Raw genomic sequence first — 22,879 nt, 5'->3', positions numbered from 1 at the left:
TTTTTACTAGTTTATTTTAAAGCTGAAATCTGGACAAAACAAATATTGTGTAAATGCAAGAACCATGTGTAATCCTTCTTCTCTGAAATTATCCAGCATAAAACAAGACCTGTCCTTTGCACTGTTTTAAAAATCAGTCCATGCTGTTCTCTCTCCTTGTGCAGGGTGACGGGTCTTTTATCTGGCCCCATCTCGTTTCTTCTGAAGGCAGCCTGTTCTGCTCTATGCACAGACAGGGGGCCTGAGTTATTAAAGCTCTCCAAGGCTGGAGAGGAAACACTTTCTTCAGTGAAGCTGAGTGATCCTGGAAACCTGAAATGCATTGCTTAAAAGTCATTTGTTAATGGTTAGCAATTATTTTCAATTCTGGACCAGATCTATTCCAGTTTTGCTGGATCACCCAGCTTCACTGATGAAAGTGTATCCTCTACAGCCTTGGAGAGCTTTAATAAATCAGGACCAATGGACAGAATAGTAATTAATTCACTGCTACTTTTACAAGGTATTATCACATCATGTTTTTATATCCTTTGAGGTTATTTGTGAATATATTTACTTTCAGAATCCTTCAAATATTATTCCTAAATACAGTTCACCAGCTCTCCATTTTTGCCTCCATTCCTGATCTGTAAATCTTGAGTGTGGCCCTGCCCTGTGCCGCACAACCTTTGTAGAATACTTTCTCCCAAATGCAGCCCCCACTGTACATGCATGGTGCTTCATCCAATAATTCTTTTGGCTTCATCTGCAAAGGTTGTGAGGGACAGGAAGGAACACACCACAAATATTTTATTACCTAACAGTAAAGTTGTTCCTTTCTTAAAACATTTTGTGCTCAGAGTTCAGCTTTAACTAATTTTTTAGGCATAAATACTAAAACTGTAGAGAAAGGTCATTTACTAATTGCTAACACTAATAACAAAATCAAAAGAACTTTCTACATCAGTGACTCATCGATAAACACAACTGTACATGAAGTGATTTCACTAGTACTACACTACAATGGTACTGTATGACTGAAAATTAATTTTAATTGCCATTAAATAGGTATTATTATTATTGTTATTATTTTAGCACCGACCTATGACGCAACGCTGTACAAAGTCCATGGTCATATCACTAACTGCCTCTCAAAGGGGCACACAATCTAATGTCCCTACCATAGTCATATGTCATTAACATAGTCTAAGAACAAATTTGGGGGGGGTTACTGGAGTACCCAGAGAAAACCCACACAAACACAGGGAGAACCTGCAAACTCCACGCAGATGGAGTCCTGGCTGAGGTTCGAACCTGAGACCTACCTCTGCAAATGTCAGGGAGCTAACCACTAAACCATCGCTTTGTATTTATTAGGTTCCAACTATATCACATCACAAAAGTATATGATACCTATTTGAGCCATTATCTGAAACAAAGCTATCTGCCTCAAGTATGTTGATTTTCCACTCATATTCGGCCCAGTGAGTATAATAAAATTACTCCCTTCACTTAGATAGGTATCATTGGGAACTGGTTTCGACAAGCCGATCTTCTCTAGGATTGGATGCCATCCTTGTTTTATCGCCATTGTGTCTGTAAATTCTGGACGAACTACAGGAAAGAAAAGGGGTGAAATAATGTACTTGCAATATATAAAACAAAAAAAAACATGCAACATTGTTTCAAAGAAATAAACAAAAATCCAAACTGGGCTATAAAAATGCCAAAAGTTTTTTCAAATCTGTTAAATAGCATCGGCCTAAAGTTTAGGACTGCATATACATGTAAAATTTTTGTTCCTAGAAATTAACTTTCATGATCGTTTCCAGCGACGGAAAGTGGTAGATGAATGAACAAGCGCTATACACATAGCACTGTTCTGTTCTATGGCGGGGAAAGGGGAGAGGACAAGTGAGTAGCACCCTGCTGTGCTGTCCTTCCTTCCTTGACTTGTATAGCAGTCCTTCCCCATCAGTCATTCATGAATTTGTCCTGACGGAATTATGAAGGACATAGGAGAAGTTACAAACACTAAGTGTGATTAAAATAGGGAAATGGTTTTAACCTCAGGAATTTTATTTAGGCGACTGTCAATTAAACTAAACAGCATGAATACACGTCATGTGAAACTACCCAATGTGGGAGAAGTAAAGGGAAATTTTATCTGTTATTATCACTCTCTCCAAAGAAAGTTGTTTGCAAATGAAGTCTCTTAACATTTAATTTTCCAGTTGATGGACAGTCCTCACTGCTGTCTTCAAGAGCTACGGCCTCCAGCAGAACAGTCAACCTCTGACACTCCTGGATGTGTTAAATGCTTGTGTATATAGCTGAGCACTGTGGTTCCTCCAACTTGTTTTTAATTATTAGTATTTTCACTACTTTTATTGCCTTATTAATATATCTGTGATAGTATACTATTATGAGTTTGGCTCAAATTAGGTAGGACAAGTTAAAGCAGACTTAAACTAAAATTTTTACATAAAAGGGTAGACAACTCTTTTATATAAGGTAAAAATTAATTAATTGCCTTTTTGTCCTTTTCTTTTTCGTCAGTCAAGCTGATCTTATGCATGAGTAGTGAGATCACCCCCCCATCTATGTCACCCGATGCCACACCTGCGCAGGATAAGGAATTAATAAGGATTTGGCTTTAGATATATTTTAAGGAATACAGAGCTGCATTGAAGCTTTTATATCTGCCATCAGTTTCGTTCTAAGAGTAAAACAGGTCCTTGTGGAAAACTGACATTTCTGGTGTTGCAACTCCCAAACCAGTAACATATGAATTTTCTAAAGTTGTACACAGAGTTTATACACCATTCCTGTCTCAATATAACTCTTACCATAATCCGAGAGTGTGCAGACACTAGCCAGAGACAGCAGCATATCCAGCATTGAGACTGCATCTGATAACTTGTACAGGCAGTGAATGTGCTCATAGATCTCATTAAGCAGCTTACACACTATTCTGAAAAACAGAACATTAAAAACTGTACATTAAATAGAGGTTCCAAATGAAAGACAGATACAGACAGTGACACAGGATGAGGAGAGGACCCTGTCCTGAAGAGCTTACAATCTAAGGCTACGTACACACGTCACATGAATCTTGCCTGATAATCGCCTGAAGGCTGATATCAGATGAGAATCTGGTATGTGACCTGAAGGATCCACAGACGATGAATGATCGTAATCAAAGCAAAGAGGAGATAGGGCAGTGGGGTGCCGCTCTGTCATTCTCCCTCTCCCCTCTCCATACAGCAAAGCAGTGCTGTATGTACAGAGTTTATTCATGCATCGTGCAGTCTTTTGTTGTTGGAAAGGATTGTGAAAGATCCTTTCCAACGACAATTATTGCACGTGTGTCCCCAGCCTAAGAGGTGGGGAAGCAGCATACAAGGCATCCCATGGCTGTGTTTAAATGGCAAGTTATTCGATTATTTTTCAACTTTATGGAAGATACACATTAAGCACTGAAAGCCTGAGCTGGACTGACCTTTTAAAAAGGGTTCTTCCTCTGAAGCCACTGAAAAACAAATAGGAACACAAGCAAGACTTACATATAAGACATGTGGTAGATTTCTCTGAGAGATTCATGGATTCGTTCATTCATCTTAATTAAATCGACTGTTGTAAAGCTGTAAGTGTTTTTAACTCGTGCCACCTGGGAAAACAGAATTGCAAGCGGTTGCAATGAAAGATTCTTCAGTTAATTTGCTCATGCACCCACTACAATTACCTATCACAGCAGTTGTCAGCATAATCAGTTTAAAGAAACTTCAGCCTGTCAACAAACCATCACCTGCTATCCTTTCAGATGGAAAGATTTATTGTGTCCCAAACAACAATACTAAAAGCCATTGGTTTACATTATTACCTAATGTAGTAACTGCTGTAGTCTCAAAAGGACCCCTTTACATTATGCAATGCACACTCATTGATTTTTTAATGGGCTTGTAGCACATCTGAGTGTATGTTAAAGGATACCTGTGCAATTTGTTTCAGTGAGCGCAAAGAAACAGATGTCTCATTTATCTGTCCCATATATATGCGTTGGTGTGCCATTTATTCCTAATAATACCTCTTAAAAGCCCTTTGTATAATCTGTAATTTTAAATGTACAAGGCAGTAGCCATAGTTGTTTGTAGGATATACAGGCTTGGCTTCCTGATTAGTACTGATGTACAGTAGGGCTTGTGTAGATAGACAAATGCAGCATGCATTCGGGTACATTTCCTTTCATGTGACATTAGTTTGAGATGCTTCTGATTTCCATCTTTTCAACTGGTCCATTTAATGTGGACAACATAAAATGCAATAAAAAAGCTTGTCCTTACCTGGCCATAGATATTAGAGAGTGGTTGGATGTGCATGCACTATTGAAATCCCTTCATGTTTCAATGACAGCAGAAAATCACAGAAAACTACAAGCTCTGTCTGGAGAATAGCAAAGTCTTGGCCCATTGAGCCTGATTTATAAAAACTCCCTGAGGCTGGAGAGGATACCCTTTCATCAGTGAGGATGGGTGATCCAGCAAACCTAAAATGGATCTGGTCCAGGGTTGAAAACACTTGCTAACAAATCCATTCCAGGTTTGCTGATAAAGGTGTATCTTCTCCAGCCTTGGAAAGCTTTATTAAATCAGGCCCAATGTGTTTGGGATAATGTTGAAGTTGGCTGACATGTTATATTTATGTAGGGAAATTAGGCATTTTTAGGTGCTGACTATAGTTTGAATCAAAAAGAAATAACAGGCTACTTGAATTCTATAATGCTACTCTATTTTTTTAATTAAATTATATGTTTATATATTTTATTCATTAATAATGCCAAATATATCTATTATTTGCCCTGATTAAGAAGGTACAGATCACGTTTTCTTCAACATCCATCTATATGTTCATATTTCTCCCTCAAGATCAGTGTTTTTCAAACTTTTTAACATGGGGGAACCCTCAAAATAACTTTCGGGTCTTCAAGGAACCCTACCTATAATTACTATATCCACAGTTCACATTATATTAGTGTGGTGGTCAGAAGAATGTCTCTTACATTGCTGGCCAGTGGAAAGAATGTCACCCTAACAGATAGCCAAAAAGATCACTGGTGTCAGTTAACAATTGCTCTAGCAACCTCCAGAGGAACCCTTGGGTTCCACAGGATACTGATTGAGAAACACTGATTTAGATGTCCTTGTGTCTCCAACATCTCACAAATTGCAAGAACGTGGAATTTTAGATCTGCTCCCCATCAAGCCTATGGCCCAACTGTCTGCCCTTTTTTAACCTACTTAGGTCCCAGACACAGTTTATAGAAAATTTCTGGAGTATCAAAATTATCATAAATAGTTAGTGACATTCTCTACATGGCTTTGGAAAGTTTTAAACACAACAGAATGCATATTAAAAAAACTGAGTTCCACAAAGGTTCACCTATTGTTTGCTGCACATGTGTTATGACCAATACAAACTCCAGTCACCTTAATGAATTCTGCAGGAAGAGACTGCTGCATACTTCCATCAGCATTCATCTGAATGAAGAATCCACGGGCAGTGCTGAAACTGGTTCTTAGCGGTAAGTTATACTTGTCAGAGAGCTGTGATATAATTCCTGAATACAAATAAAACTTTACAGGTTTTTAACATAGTTCTTTCTAGTATCACGCTGGATACAAATATTGTAATGTAACATTACATATGACTGTATCAGAAACTCTGTAATATATATTTGTTGGACTAGCTATGGTCAGAACTTTTGTTGTGTTTCTATTAATGTCCTTGTGTAGGAGATCTCTCCTCGCTTTCTGTCGCAGTGACCCTTTAGATAATAAAGGTCTGTTCAGTAAGGACACAAACACTGACAATACCTTTCACTGTTGTATTTGTATCCACTGGGAGGTTTCCCATGTTTAATGATGATCACAGACGAAGTGAGGATCTTACTAATAGTGACATATTAATTGAAACCCAACAAAGACTCCTGCATAAAAAATCTAAATAAGTCTCAATTCAATTGCCTTATAAAGTATATTAAAAAAAACTGTCTCATTCAAATCCTTATGTATTAGAGGTCTGCCACCCCAAACACTGCATATCACTGTTGGACGGCAACAAGGGCAGTGCTGTTAATCCGTAAAGCAAGGGGCATAATTAGGTGTGATCAGGAACTGAATAACAAGTTTGTATATTAGCAACATTTATTCATCCCTATATAGTGCAAGTAAGCACTAAGTCAAGCAAGATTGATTACTCAGAATGTAAGAGCAGTGCAGTATCATTACCAGAGTATCATTGGAACTGCAATAGGTGAACTTAGCTGGAAGGTTTAACGTGCAATGATGAGACTATTCAGTAAAGCTAGGAGTGAAATGTAGATCCAGATGCATTTATTTTTAAGTGCTACAGAACATTTTTTTGGGGGGAGGCAACAGCTCTACTTTTTAATAAATCCAGTCTCCAGTACCTGTGCGAAATGGGATTTCTCTTCTTGCACAATTCTTTTATATCATGGACGCTTAGTGTTACAATAAATCCCTATTCAGTGAGACCTCTTGCTTGTTCCCTTACCCATTGCTTTCTCCCATCTCATCTGTGGACCCCTACCCTAGTTATTCATTGTTTATAGCCTTTGGCTGATTTGTTATATTGTTTCAATGGACTTGATTTATTAAAGCTCACCAAGGCTGGAAAGGATACACTTTTATCAGTGAGGCTGGGTGATCTGGAATGGATCTGGTCCAGGATTCAAAACATTTGCTAACAAATAGAAATCCATTCCAGGTTTGCTGGATCACCCAGCTTCACTGATGAAAGTGTATCCTCTCCAGCCTTGAAAAGCTTTATTAAATCAGGCCTATTGTCTCAATATTATTTTGATATTTATAATGTTATTGCTTGTACTGTATTATCCCTTCACCCTATTGCCCTATAACTTGAAGAAAAAAAATATAAATCTCTATTCAATTACAGCCTTTGAAGTATGAATCCAAGCAAAGACTCTACCTGCTTGCAAATTGTCATATTGTTTTGTTTTGCTTGAAATGGTGAAACAGATGAGCTTTTGCTAACAACTTCTTTTAGCTAAAAAAAAGCACTACTCACAAGTACGTAATTTTCAAGCATACACTGGTGACTATTACCGGTTATAAGTCAGAGGTCCACTCTATAAATTGGGCCTTGGGGCTTTACAGCAGGAGCCAATGCTATAAAGCTGAACAGATCAACAGGAAATGTAATAATGGCACCCCTTCGGAAAGGCACTGTGTAGACTGGATTGGTGACATGTACACAAAGCATGCAAGCATGACAAGGCTTGTGTAGATGGTGTGTTTTCAGGTACAGATACTACCATCCAGTGGCGGTAACCTACTAGGACCCTCTGGAAAGTTTTCCTATTGGAAATAAGACCTGAATCACCTGAAAACAAATACAGCTTACCTAAACTGAAGCAACCAGTTTCCCCAGACTCCTATAGGAACTGATGACTCATTTAACCTTTCTTGCATATTAAAGTGTTTAACGAATCTTGCAGTACTAGAAAGCAAGCCAGTAAAGGCCCCTAGGTAGCCTGACTAATAGGTGAAACGCGTCGGGTCCTATATACAGAGATAGCTGCAACCTAACAGTGACATGTAACAATTTGATATTAGTGTACAGAAACCACTCTTTTATGTTGACATATATATATTTTGAAAATTGAAAGGCGATTGTTAAGCCTATACTCAATTCTCAATTCAGAAGTGTTATCTATAGTGCCAAATAATGGCCTCTCTTCTATTTTTGAATATGATATGCAATAGTGTACATTCACTATACTTGATATGTAATGTGTACTATAATTTGTATTTGAAGAAAATATCTATATAATTTTTCTTTGCCAAAAAACACTTTATCCTTCTTCTTCTTGAGTCATATTTATGTATACATTTTTGAGTTGGCAACTCAATTGAAGTAATTTCAGAAACAAAATGTAGGTATACAACTCCTCCACCAACACAATCAGGTACATTAGTTTTGCATTTGAGATGCTCCTGTGGTACTGCATGGGCTGATTGTAACTTTTTCTTGGGCTTTTTTAAGCTCTTATACATTCCTCTTAACATGTATGGATACAAAAACAGTTCTGATACAAACAAGTGCCCATGTATACATCCCTAACAGCACTCCAGGTAACCATAGGACTTTGCAATGACCAAAAAAAGATTTTTTCCATTCAAGTTTAGTTGCCAATAATAAAGAATTATTACAATAAAACTCTGACAACAATATACACTCGCTATAACTTGAGCTATAAGTAATAAATGATGGTGTGAAAAGCATAAAAGCTCTCAGAACTTTTGATCAATACCGGCAATGTCATCTACAATCTCTGCGTACATCCTCCGGGAAATATCAAGGAACTCACTAATGTTCGGTTTAACCGCATAGCACTTCTGAGTTCTCATATTGAGGCAACCTCTCATGTATCTGGTGTCATCATTAATAACTCTTTGGATTTTTTCAAGCATGAGATCAAACCTGGTAAAGATAACAAAAGAAGATTAAAGTGAAAAGTAAGGTAAAACTTGAGATTCCCTGAGCAAAAAAGAAACAAAAATCCCAAGCTAACTTCACACATATTACAAATATGAGCAAACTTTATTACAGATTCGGTGAGACAGACAGCAAACACTAAACCCCCAGTGCAGAAAAGATAGTTGCGCAGATGAGAGCGCTATATGTGAAATAGAGAAAAGCTAAACGCTGTTAGCATCTTTTGCCATTTTTTTTAAGCAAACGTAAAATAAAATTAATTAGTGAAATTCAATTGGAAAAATGAATCTTGTGTAAAAAAAAATTACCGGTATTAATGTAATCAAACTCTAAATGTACAAAACTCTATTGCTACAAAAAACAAAACATCTGAATAAGTAAGAGAAAGGAGAAGCATATTGTTGGGAAAAACATGCCAACAAATTTGTCAATAGGTAATTTTGCAAAAAAACATGTAATTTTGCAAAATCAATCTCACCTAAATCATTTGGCTCATCGGTAACAGAAAAAATGTTAATAAAACCTCTCCCTTAGTAATGTATAATGTAGTAATATCAGATGTAACATTACTGTTTAAAAAAGTACATTCTGCTTATGTTAGGTTACTGCAGCTTGTATCAGATGGAATGGATCTGATTTATTAAAGCTCTTCAAGGCCTGAGAAGATAAACTGTCATGGGAGGACCTAGGTGATCCAGCAAACCTAAAATTAATCTGGTGCAGGAGTGAAAACATTTGCCAATTAACAGCAAATGATTTTTGGGAAATTTATTCCTGGTTTGCTGAATCACCCAGGTTTTCACATGGTAGTCTATCTTCCCCAGTCTTAAAGAGCTTTAATAAAGTAGGCCCAATTTGTCTGCAAAAGTAAGGCTACATACACAGGTAAGATGATTCCCAGCCCTGAGGCTCGTCTCGGACGAGAATCTAATGTGTACAGCAGTTATCAAAACGTTGTTCATGAATAGGTCCTGGGAGATCCACCGAAGACAAACGACTGCAATGGAAGTGAAGGGGAGAGAGCGCAGTGTGGTGCTGCTTCCTCGTTCTCACCTCTCCATGAAGCAGAACGGCGCCGTATGTACAAGGCTTGTTCATTCGTCTTTCAGTCTTTAACGATCGTTTCCAACAAAAAAAATCTATTGTGTGTACACAGCCTAAAACACAAAGCTGCAGATCTGAACGTATTTATTCTGGTGACAAAACCCTCCTAAAATATTGTAGATGTGTTTAAATGGGTTCTAATAACATGTCATCAAAGTACACCAGGCGATCAAGAACAATTTTTAGCCTTGAAAGAAATTTAGCATATCAGTATTTCAGCCTATTGATTAAAAATCTTGACAACTTACCTTTCATCCTCTATGGACGAATAATAGGCTTTCAGAAGTGGCGTCTTACAGTTTTTCAGTACAGCCTGTAAACAAATAGAATTGAACTAAATGTCTATTTCTTAATTAAAAAATACATTTCAATAAATTTATCAGTTTATCTACCTATAGTCCCTCAAAGGTTTTAATAAGTTACAGTCCAGAACATAAGTTTGTTCTTACAACCTGTTCTGGTCCATGAATACAGAGAATGCAGAGACCAGCGATATGTGTAAGCCAGGAATTTACGGATACATTTACATTCCAGATTTAGATTTTTTGACAAATAGTTGAGTGTGATGTGATTGTATACTTTAATTAAATAAATCTTACACATCAGTATGTTTTTTTTTATTAATAATAAATATATCCATGTGTTTCCAATAATACTGTTGAACCTGTCACATGTTGTAATATAGCATGTAACAGCATTGTATGACACTAATGTAAAAAAATAGGGTTCTTTTTGGTCAAAGCAACAAAAAAAGACAGGTCATGTGACTTATCAATCAATTGACTGGCTTTGCTCCAGAGCCCTTTCCATTGTGGTAGGATGAAAAAATGTCTGTCATCCTGAACTTTATAAATGGAAGAAAGTGATAAGTGTAAAACAGTAATGGAGGGCTGTGAGAGAAAAAATAGGAGGGTCTGTATATAGCACATGAAATATATTCTGCTTCTATGAAGAATAGTTACTGCTTTGTTTGATTGTTTTCAGAGACCAGCACCTGCAACAGAAACAATCAGCCAGATGACCGTGAAAGCTGAGCACAGAATGGCATTGAAGGCTGATAAGAGGACTCTTGTGGTTAGAACTAGTTTGAATAGGAATCCAAGATGGTGGACAGTCATTTCTGTGCCAAAACGGTTTGTGAACTTTTATGCTTATATGGATACGTTATTAGTTAGTTAGCTTATAAGTATATGTTATTGGAAAATCTGCTTAATGACAATTAAATAATGCCTTAAGCCCTCCCTTACAGGAGTGATCCTGTATGCCTATAAAGATTGATGTATTTCCTGGTTTTAGTTAGAATCTCTTTGCTTTAACTGCAAAGCATTTGATTTTCCCTGTTGCAACAATAAACCTTCCTAATTATGATCTACTGTCTCATTTCTGATGGTCCGTTTGGAGACCACCTAAAAAAAAGGGAGAGCAGATAGCTGTAAGCATTATGTTTTAAAAATATATCCTTAACAGGATTCCAAGGTGGGAAGGAACATGGTAAAAAAAACAACAGTGAAAAGAACAAAGGTTAATGAAGGTTAGTCACCCTGTATACAAACCCAACTGACCAGACCACAACAAAGGACAATTTAAAGATGGCAGTTACCTTTAGAGGCTCCACGAGCTCTAGAGTATGCTTGAGTGAAATTAAATAGGTGATCTTTGTATCTGCAGCTTTTTCCTAATCAATAAATAAGCAGAATTCTATTAAAAAAACTCACAGCAGCGGTAATATGAAACAAAAACATATATACAATATAAATGTGTAATAATTAGAAATAATTGTATAAAACCCATTCCTTGGACAGCTCAATGCACAGGTCCCTAAAAACATTTTTGTTGGTTTATCATGGAAAGAGGAGACACCCTGTATCTCCATAGTACCTGACAAATGTCATGGGATATTAGTGCCAAACTGCAGACATTTTTTTGTTTTTGGATATGAGAAGAGTGGGAAAGTGTGCAGGTTTGTATTGCTACCTACCTGTGTTCTGTAATGATATTATACAAACTTTTGATACTAATGATAACCATCAACAGGATGAAGGCTGCTGTTGTGTTCTGCTAATCTGCTGTATTAGGCAGTGGCAATCTGATACTCTGGCACAAGGTCTCTGATGTGTCTTGTTTTTATCTATCAAGTGCTACCCATCCTATTTATTGGCCCATTTCAAAGATCAATAGAAAAAAACAATACTTGTCATTATTTGAAAAGAAACATTTACAAAGAGTTAACACAGTTGCAAAGGATTGCTGGAAAAACGTGACATAGAAGAGGAAGCCAAGGGGAGTTTACAACATCCACTATGCATCTAGGCATCCTCAGGCCTTTGCAGCGCTAGGTCTCAGGCTGAATCTCAGCCAGGAGACTATATGCATGGAGTTTGCAGGCTCTCACCGTGTTTGTGTGGGTTTCCTACGGGTACTGCAGGTTCCTCTCACATTCCAAAAACATACAGTTTGGTTAATTGGCTTCCCCTCAAAATTGACCTTGGACTGTATTAATGACATACTCGTATGACTATGGTAGGGACATTAGATTGTGAGCTCCTTTGAGGGACAGCAAAGTCCATGACTAAGGACTTTGTAAAGGGCTGCATAAGCAGTTGGTGCTGTATAAACCCTGGATAATAATAAAAATATGCACAGGTAAAGAAAGATAAATTGTATTGGTGCTTTTAAAGAGAGACTGTCACTTTGCCTAATTAGTACAAAGTGATAGTGTCTCCAGATAAACCACAGCCCTATCCAGGTATGGTTGATGCCTGCCTAATCCATGGCTCTAATGGGGGAAAGTTTTTGAAAATGGGGAAGCAAGCAAACCCTCCATTGTAATAGTGACAGAACTTGACTGGCCATTGCTTACACATGAAGGGGGGGGGGGGGGGGACAATAATATCACCCTCCTAATTTAAGTCCAACATCAGAGCTTACCCAGGGGAAGCACGGTTTAGTGAGTTTATCTTGCCTGTGTGGTTGTTGACAGCAGACATAAGACACTATCAGTTTGCCTATTAAAAGTATCCTTGCAATAGAGCTTTCTGGTGGGAAAAAGTGAAATGTATTTTTTGATCAGTGTTTCCTAACCTGTGTTCCTTGAAACCCTAGACTTCCTCTGGTGATTTCTTGAAAAATGAAGAGCTTTTGCCTATCAGGTCATCTTAAGTGACACCAATTACTTTTTGGCTGTCTGTAAGGGTAATATTATACTCACGGGTCAACAATGTAAGAGGAATTCGTCCCACTGACCACCGCACTAATATACTGTGAGCTGTAGATCTAGTAATTATACCTGAGGTTTAAAAAAGACCTAAAAATTATTTCAATGGTTCCCCCAAGGTTGAGAAAGGCTGATTAAAACTATAACAGAAGTCATCACCCACTTCTGCTGCAGGGGCCAAGCTTCCTACTTTACTGGCCTTAAGGATATAGATCTCATAAAATCTGGTTGTCCTTTTATTATGGTAGTACTAGGAGCTGTAACAGATTATATATTTATTAGGTTACTAATGATGAGCTCATTTACAGATTACTATTCTGTAAAACAATTTAAACCTGGACAAAACTGAACAACAACAGGTGACAGGAAACACTGGTGACAATCACATATCAGGTAGCTGAGCAAGTGGGCAGAACAGAATACCATAAACAGAGTTTGTTACCTGAGATACTGACACCTAATTATTGTCCTTAGATAACTATACAGCAGTGAAGATTACACTAATGAGGGGTAATTATGTGTTAGAAACATTATAATTAGAAGTGCCAAATGCTTCTTTAGGTAAACAATGACATGAAAGAAAAGCAATCCATGAATGGTACAGGAGGGTATTATGCAGACCTATACTGCACCTACAGGCCGACTGTATACAAGAAAATATCCATTCTAACAATCACAGTAAAAAAGGTTGCTAAACTTTTTACCGGTTTGTTGAAAAATTAGCTGCTGATGGCTTGGCTGGATGGCTTTTTGTCACTATAATAACACATTATATTTACACTTACAGGCCAATTTACAAACTGACAATCATGCTGAATTCCAGCAAAGTGCTGTTATTTCCTCTGAATGAAGACATTATTGTGTTTGCTTCATTCATGAAAGATGCAATAGGCTGACATGATTGTTATTTTTATTAACATGAATTGAAATAGTAACAGCATCTGATTCGGCTCCTCAATGCTGAACCTAATCTAGACTATTGATGAATGGGACTGCAGTGTAATTTGGAGCCACAGTTGATGGCTGTGATCATTGCCATTGGACTGTGCTCAGTACATTCAAAGTAGCCAATAGGGTTCTTGCCTGATATACTATTGTACAGCAGACTAAAACAACATATGGATTACTTTTATTTTTTAAAGCCACAATGTTAATGAGAACTGAACAACAGATCAGTAAATAAACTGCAGAAAAAATATGTCCCTGCTGATCCCTGTAGGTGCAGGTACGGTGGAGTAATGATTTATTAAAGCTTGCATCAGAAGAACTTTCAATTTCAGCAGCTCCACTTACCTTGTCCCCCCCAGGCATAATTTCAATGTTCTGATCTCTAATGTAAACACATACTAGGTGCCGGGGAAAGAACAGAATGGTAAAATGCAAGCTTCTTTTGCTCCACATTACCTTGTGAAGCCTTATTTTAAAAGCTCATTTACTGCTTACTATGAATATGTAATGACTATAGTGAAAGTTTGTGAGGATTGGGGAAAAGCCTTGTAGTGTACTCATATGCAACCAACCCTGTAAAATAAAGGTACAGAGCAACAAACCAATTAACATATGACTGGGGTAAGGAAAGGGGGTTTTGGTTGTCAATTATTATTAATACATATGACAGGTTGTTTGCAAACCCAGATGTGAAAACAGCATTTGCTTTATTGTTGAAGGCGGATGCTAACAGGTAACCAGTGAACAAGTTTTGTAGGTGTTTTAAGTTCATCAATAAGTACAATAAAAACAGACCAAATACTGATGTGCTGAGTTCTTTTAGGATGAATTCCTTGAATCCTAACGTGTTTTTCAAAAATGCTTCCTCAGCAGATGTAGGAGGTTTAGAAACCACACATCTCGTGCATTAGGTCATAGGTGATGCACTTGGGTGGATAGGTGTTACTTGACCCTTTACCCATGGATGGGTAATTCTAATAGAGCTGGGTGGTCCAACAGGAGCCAGCTGGAGGAAGGGGTGTTTTTCCTTTTCCTATAATTCCCATCATATCCCAGTCAAGAGCAGAATCCAAAAGCTTAACCACCTGAGCATTACACTGAGGTCTAGATTTCTGTACCAAAAGTGATCCACTGTTTTTCATGAATTTTTTTTTTTAAATTGTAGACCTGTAACTTACAGAAATATGTCCGAACAGGGGTTCTAGTAGATATTATGAATATAAAAAATGTTTGAAACACACAATAATGTAAAAAAAAAATACTTTTAATAAAATTAAAGGAAATTAGGCGAAGATCAGCAAAGGTAAGATAAGACACAGTGTTACACACTAGCCATCCAGGGAATAACTGGCAATTTTTAAAACTTTGATTCTGTATTTATTGGGGTTTGTTTTGAATTATTTTGTATTTGATTGGATACGGGAGTTTGTATCCAATCCAATACAAAATAGGAATTTGAATTTGCAAGTTATTTACTTTTATTTTTTTTTATTTTTTTGTATTGGATTGGATACTGGAGTTTGTATTCAATCCAATACAAAATGAGCGTTTGAATTTACCAGTTATGTACTTTGTATTAATTTTATATTATTTTGTATTGGATTGGATACGCAAGTTTGTATCCAATCAAATACAAAATATAAATTTGAATTTCCAAGTTATTTACTTTTATTTTATTTTTTTGTATTGGATTGGATACTGGAGTTTGTATTCAATCCAATACAAAATGAATGAATGAGTTTCTATTTGAATTTCCCGCACACGCGCCGACGTCATCACGCACGCAGAAGCCTTCCGTTTTTTTTTTTTCTCTGTCGGACGGCTTCTCGTTTCACAGATCATCCGGCGCTGGACGAAGAAGGACGTGGACGATCAGCGGGACCAGGTAAGATGCCGGGCGGCGGAACACAAGATACCGGCCGGCATCTTACCGGTCCCGCTGGCACCCGACGCTGGAGAGGGAGATCGACGGACGACGATGGACGGAGGACGACGCTGGAATAGGAAAACGATGCTGGAATAGGAAAACGACGCTGGATGTGCACAGCGGGACAATGGAGGTAAGGATGTGACAAAAATACAGGCTTAACTATCCTAGCCATTTTTTTTTGCCCGTACAAAGGTCGGGCTTAACGGCTAGGTGGTTAATTGATGTCCAGTGAGAGGGACACAACAGCTTATATGATGTTTAGGGAGAAGGATATGATTATGAATGGGGGGGCACAGAGGTTCCAGGCTGCACAGCTGTGTAGTAGGTATTTGGTTTGTGTTTATTGTACTTATTGATGCACTTATAACATCTAAAAAAACTGTTAATTGGTTACCTGCTAGCAGCCAACTTTAACAAAGCAAATGTTGTTTTCACACCTGTGTTTGCAAACAACCTGTTTTATGTATTGTTATTGGTTGACAATCAAAAAACCCTCTCTCCTTACTCCAACCTAATTTGTCTTATGGTAATTGGTTCGTTGCTCTGTATGTATGTAATGACTATAGCCAGTTCACATGTTTACTTTGAATCTACTCAATAAACTCAACAGAAGATAGTTGAAAAGAGTTAGGTTGCATACACATGCAATAATTGTCGTTAGAAAGGATCATTCACGATCCTTTCCAATGACAAGCTACTGCACCATGCATGAACCAGTGCTGTACATACAACACCGTTCTGCTCTATGGAGAGAGGGGGAGAAGGCCAGAGCGGCACCCTGCTGCGCGCTTTTCCCCTTCACTTGCAGTACGATCGTTCGTCGCCCATCATCCGTGCACTTGCCAGGACTGTCATTTGGACAATGGACAACAGGTGCTGTACACATGCCAGATTCTCGTCTGATATCAGCCCTGATATCGGACGAGAATACATAGCCATAAGAGCTTTTATTATTAAAATCACCAAGAACAGGGTGAATTTACTAAGCACACTGACAGGCTGAGAAAAACCAGAACACCAATTAGTAAAGTGCCTTATATAGAAGAATTTAGAAGAAAATCTGGGATTCTCAGTGGAATTGAAAGACTTTCACCTATCAGGTATCTGTGCTACAACATGTTTTTACGTACCGTTTCCTGTTTTGGAATCTGAATAAGATTAGACAGGAGCTGTTCTGTATCCAAAAATCTGGAAAGCACTGAAAAAACAGCAAATCAGATTTACAGGCATATTTAAAAAATATTTTTATTCCACTAAATAGAGCAGTGAAGGGTTAAAAACGCATCATGTTTTCATTTGCTATAAGTGTCTCATTTAAGAGATTTTCCTGTAGTTCTGTGGATACAACAGGAAATGAGGGAAATGTTTCCAAAGCAGGTTAAGTCCCCTCTTAGACAGTCACCAGAAAAGGTGACTGCAACTGAAAATGTTGGACTTTTCCTCACTTGTTGAAGAATGGTCACCAGGACAATTAGGAGTAAATAAATCTCGCTAACTAAAATATATATAGCTATAAAAAAAACTTAGGGGTTCAGCCATCTCCTCACCCTCCTCAAAGCCTAGTACTAACATTCCATTGTCTCTTGAAAAGGTAAATGATCATTTTGATGGTGAAAAGGAAGCACCCAGCTACTATACCTACAAATAGCCCTCCTTAGTGGTCAATTATTTAGTGATTGGGGCCGCACTCTGGCCTTTGCCACACTGTTGGGACTACCTGCATGGAGTTTGCTGGTTATCCCTGTGTTTGCAAGTACTCTGGTTTCTTACATTCGAAAAACATACAGTTAGGTTAGTTGGGTTCACCTCAAACTGACCTTAGACTGGCGTAATGATATATGACAATGGTAGGAACAGATTGTGAGCCCTTTTGAGGGACAGCTAGAGACATGACTATGGACTTTGTAAAGTGCTGAGTAATATGTTGGTACTATAAAATACTGGTTAATAATTATATTTCTGAACCTTGGAAATAATGGATGACATAATGGGACAAAAAAATAATTGTTCTTAGTGCCCAAAATTCATTTGTACTCACTTTTACCTGTGTTTGGTATGCATTTGTGTGCATATACAGTAAATTTGCCTGTACTATAGTAAGAGTTGGCTACCATGTTCTGAAATCGTGCAGAAATGCATGTTACATGTGTTTTCATGCCCTGCAATATGTGCTGATTGCCTATAAAAAAATCCATTGCTTAACAAAACACACAGATGTGAACTACTATGATTAAAATCAGTGGCAAAGCAGTGAGCATGTGCTTTGAACTATTTCCTCAGTAATAACTTAGCAGAATGGTATGCTTGTCTTTAGAAAAAAGGTTGTCTGGTTTTAATTTGTCAAAGCTCCCCACTGTGTACAAGGCTCCACGTATTCACCTGATTGGAGGCTGAAGAAAAGCTCCTCATTTTCAAGAAACTCCTGGATGCAGTCCAGCCTTGTGTTGATGGTTTGAATATCTGTAAGAGGCTCCAGGATATTGGCCCTGAGTCTGCGGCTCCCGCCTGGAGTTTTTGTGTTATTCAGTACCCCAAAAAGGCTATGATTATTCCTTGATCATGCAAAAAAAATATGTAAATACAAGGAAATAAAAAAGACGCTATGTGCAAGAATCATAAAATGGACAGACAAAGATTATAATATATGAAGTGGCACAGATTACTGGTGAACAGAATGTCTGTTCTGGATTGGACCCTGCAGTTCAGCTGTAGTATCTCTGATGATAGGTTCAATGTTTGTACAGTATTTTTTACTGTTGCATTTTTCACTTCCTGACCCAAATAGTCGCAGGAACAAGTGTTTGCACTAAAAGATTTCTGTTTCCCTTGTGTTCCTAAAACCAAACAAAAAATTGGATTGTCAATCATTTTCTGTACCAGAGACAGTAGTCATCAGGACCTAAAGAAAGGGCAAATATCTGACAGCGTTTTTTTGTTTTTTGACGCTTACTGTCATAGGGTGATTGTATTCATTGTACTGTATCTGTGGAGGAGAAGCAGTCACCCTAGGAAGGGATGTGTCTGAGGATTACAGAACAATCCCTCTACTTTTCCACATAACAAAACTAGTTCAGTGGCCTTTAGAATTTTTCAGATTTGTAGGGGGAAAGACATTTTAATATAAACAGCCCGTTGACAAAGGACCCTAGGCAACGATATTATCAAGCCCATTAAAGGTCAATCCGGTTGAATTGTTTATATGGCAAATACCCACATACTGGACACATTGTTAGGCCATTAAGAATACAGATTGCATACACCCAAGTATCAGCACCATAAAATTAATACCCATGTATACTAGCCATATCCAAACCTAGAATCTCTGTTATTCACCAGGAGTTCAAGGTTCTGGGCAGATGCAGAATCGATCATAGCAGTTTGCTCACTTCCTTGAAAGCGGAACTTGAGGGATTTGGGCGCGTAGACTGAATTCTGAATGAATTCAACATATTTTAGCAGTGCGGCCACCGCAGCCAAGCAGTAATACCTACAAATAAAGAAAAATACGTTTAGAAGTCTGTTGAGCTATGCAGTATAGACTGAATCTACTTCCTATTCTAATTCTACAGCTGTACATCTTGGATAAGCCCTCATCCCTGTATTGATTCCTGTAGGTATAGACTATTGGCCCTTCATCCCTGTGCTATTGATGACCTTTCACTTGTGTGGTATTCTTTATAGCTGTAATCTAAGTTGACCCCCTCATCCCTGTGTTGTTCACTGGAACAAGACTCTATTGATGAACCCTGATTCCTGTGCTGTTCTCTGTTGCTTATGACAAGTGATTCTTATTCTTTCTGTGTTTTTTTTTTAGTTAGACATTAGTGATGAATTTTCACCTCTCTTTCTCTATATAACTGAATATCAGTGCATATTCTTCATCCCTATTCTAGTATCTGGTAGCTGGAAAAGAATGATGACTGACCCCTCATATTTTGTCTGTAATGAAACTGTATCAGTGACTCTTCATCTTTAGTGTTGATCCTTCATCTGTATACTGTTCTCTTTAGCTACAGACTACAGAAGATCCATCATCGTTCTCTCTTTGGGTAGAGATTTGTGATTACTCTCCTCCTTCTGTGTCACTGTCTGTAATTGTCTGTCATTTGCATCCCCTATTTAATGAACAGCACTGCGTATGATGTTGGCGCTATATAAATCCTGTTTATTATTATAATTATTAATATTATTAATAATAATAATATTACTTTTCATCCGTGTTCTCTACAACTGGGCATCAGTGATGCTGTTTACTATGGCTGGACACTAACATCTACATTACATATTTGTGTTGTTCCTTAAAGCTCTTCATTCTTGTGATTTTCTCTAATGCTAAACTTTAGCAATTACACCCCGATCCATATGCTGTTCTATATAGTTGAACAATGATCCACAAATCAATGTGAGTCTTTACTGCAGAGTTGGAGATTCAGTTTGAAGTCACAAGAAATGAGGCTTCAGCAGCCCAAAGTGTACAGGATAATCACGCTTGGATTCTGAATATTAGGGTATTCTCACATTGCACATCTGTCTATTATAATACCAATGGTTTTATCAGTTGGAAAGACAGTTTTACAGCTACAGTAACAAAGAGGTTTATGGTAATATATATTAACATACTTTGTTTTCACTTCCATCTGTACTGTACTAAATTCTGGGGCACAAAGTTGTTCAATGTATTCCAAACCCTTTGTTTCATTGAAATATTTCCTCTGTACAGTAGTAAAAGATACATCCTAAAACAAAAAAAATATAATATAAAAAACAAGCAAATGGGTTATACAATGTTTTATTGAGTGGAATATTGAAGTATTGCCTACTATACTATTAGCATCTCTTTGGAGAAACAGTAGGCGTAGATACATTGGAACAAGAAGTGTTTGGCAATGAACAGTAATCATTCCATACGTTTTTATATTTTGAACAGATATACTATTTCTGGGACTTGGTTAAGGTTAGTGTTAGAGGTTAGCTGAAGGTTAGGGCTAAGATGTCAACAGTGATGGATTTAGTTTTAAGGCTAGGGCTAAATGTTATAGATTATTTTAAGGGTTAAGTTAAGGAATGAGCTCAGGGTGGAGGTAATGGTTAGGTTTTATGATTGGAATAAAGTATATCTAAATGAATAATATTTTTTAGGCATACATAGAATAGTGAATGTTTAAAATCCATCAAGTTTAGTTGTAGACTGTGGGAGAGGTTTACCTCCCTTTTATGTTCAAGTTACAATTTAAATTATGGATTTTTCCACATTTTTAGTCCTGGTGATAATAGCCACCAAGATTTATAGAGAAAGTAAATCACAATCAGTAATAAAACTTGAAGGTTCATACACTTCCCCGTTTCTTCCAAAACAAAAAAAAAAGTTTAGGCATTAGATAAACTTAGATTGGTGAAGACAAGATAGGCATCAATGTTAGGGTTTAGGTTATGATTTGAGGTTGAAATGAGTTAAATATTGGGGTCAGCAAATGTAGACAGGGCTTGTTGAAGTATTTCCTTGGTGTTGGAATCTACTATCGTTGTGATCCTAATATGAAAGAGGAGCTGTAGGTCTGCTACTATAGCAATAATGTGCAAGCCCAATATATTTGCACATTATTGTAGACTTTTATTTAGTAGATTCCCTCTTTCAGCACTGAGAAATTGGACCGGCTCCTCAATGCTAAATCCACTGCCACTAAAGTCTTGCAAATTCCTCTCACTCTTTATCCACCATTGAATGTATCCAGCCCCTGATGATGTAACTATTCTGCATTTGTGCAGGAACTACATTGTACCAGCACCCAGCTCTATTCTTGGCATCTTATGGATACTGATATTGAGCCAGGAGGGTGCACCCCATCGGCATGTGCCTCACGCAGTGTATACTAAAACTTAAATTGCTAGGAGACAATAGAAATGGTTTTCTTAGCAACGTATTTGAATTAAAGTACCTCAAGCACCATGAATTGTGTCTTTAGATCGTGGGAAACTAAACTTTAACATCAAAGTGGGAGGCTATAAAAGGGAAATTTTAGGCTCTGACTCTACTAGGATGCTCAACTAATCATGAAGCCAACATGTGTACAGAAAATACCTAAAATGAATGAACTAACAAACTTATTCTACCGACAATATTAAAATATCTAAGTTCATTCACATTTAATGGCTCAGCAAGTACAAATGAGGAACTCCCTTAGCAGTTCTCTTCGTTCCTCCAATGACCTACTAATGACTTCCTCACTCATAACCTCATCACACGCATGGCTCCAAGACTTTTCTAGAGCTGCCCTGACTTTCTGGAATGGTCTTCCTCGTCCTATTTGGCTCGCTCCTACTTTCTGCTCATTTAAAAGGTCACTCAGAACCCATCTTTTGAAACTTGCCTGCCCGTCTTCTTCTGTCTCTAAAACCCTCACTACTCACCCACCACTCCATAGCCCCCCTCCTATTGTGTGATACTTCCCCCACGTCCTAGATTGTAAGCTCTTCGGGGCAGGGTCCTCTCCTCCTCCTGTGTCACTGTCTATATCTGTCTGTCATTTGCAACCCCTATTTAATGTACAGCGCTGTATAATATGTTGGCGCTACATAAATCCTGTTTATTAATAATAATAATAATAATAATATTATTATTAATAATATTACACTATAAACTGTTGGAATAAATGAAACATATAAATGTACCTTAAAGTTTTCAGTGATCAGACGGAACAGTTCTGTTGTTTTGCCACCTTCACAGGCTGTGTTTGACATCAATATCTCTAATGGTGCCATGATCTGAAGTTTGGTTATCACCTAAAATATTTTGTAGCAAGGACAAATAGGAATAGGACTTTATGTGATGTATTATTAATGGGTGAACATTCTTGCTAGAAGACCAACATGCAGCACAATAGTTTATTGTTTACCTGAACTGATGAGCTGTATGTGAACTTTTTATCATGGAACAGAATGTATATTGGACACAGGGAGCCTTATTTAATAAAGCTCTCCAAGGCTGGAGAGGATACACTTTCATCAGTGAAGCTCGGTGATCCTGGAATGGATCAAACCTGGAATGGATTTCTTTAAAGTCATTTGCTAGGAAATATTTTGAATTCTGAAACAGATCCATTCCAGGTTTGCTGGATCACCCAGCTTTATTGATGAAAGTGTATCCTCTCCAGCCTTGGGGAGCTTAA

At 37.6% G+C, this 22,879-nt stretch overlaps 1 protein-coding gene across 1 annotated transcript in view; it reads right to left on the bottom strand.

Moving 5' to 3' along the window:
* The window catches only part of MSH4 (mutS homolog 4), a 38,019-nt gene that overhangs the window by 10,285 nt on the left and 4,855 nt on the right, over positions 1 to 22,879 (bottom strand). Inside the window, exons 4-15 of the mRNA XM_072419494.1 lie at positions 22,383 to 22,493; positions 20,334 to 20,449; positions 19,027 to 19,200; positions 18,093 to 18,265; positions 16,844 to 16,911; positions 11,222 to 11,296; positions 9,870 to 9,934; positions 8,333 to 8,502; positions 5,466 to 5,596; positions 3,546 to 3,649; positions 2,829 to 2,953; positions 1,393 to 1,593 (exon numbers count right to left, since the gene is read on the bottom strand). Of these exons, the coding sequence (XP_072275595.1) occupies positions 1,393 to 1,593; positions 2,829 to 2,953; positions 3,546 to 3,649; positions 5,466 to 5,596; positions 8,333 to 8,502; positions 9,870 to 9,934; positions 11,222 to 11,296; positions 16,844 to 16,911; positions 18,093 to 18,265; positions 19,027 to 19,200; positions 20,334 to 20,449; positions 22,383 to 22,493 (1,513 nt within the window). The remainder of the gene's footprint in view (positions 1 to 1,392; positions 1,594 to 2,828; positions 2,954 to 3,545; positions 3,650 to 5,465; positions 5,597 to 8,332; positions 8,503 to 9,869; positions 9,935 to 11,221; positions 11,297 to 16,843; positions 16,912 to 18,092; positions 18,266 to 19,026; positions 19,201 to 20,333; positions 20,450 to 22,382; positions 22,494 to 22,879) is intronic.

The sequence above is a fragment of the Pyxicephalus adspersus genome, chromosome 8 (genome assembly GCF_032062135.1).
Source record: "Pyxicephalus adspersus chromosome 8, UCB_Pads_2.0, whole genome shotgun sequence".
Lineage (NCBI taxonomy): Eukaryota > Metazoa > Chordata > Amphibia > Anura > Pyxicephalidae > Pyxicephalus > Pyxicephalus adspersus.
The sequence above is the reverse complement of the archived record's forward strand: the minus strand, read 5'-3'. Positions and strand labels throughout refer to the sequence as shown.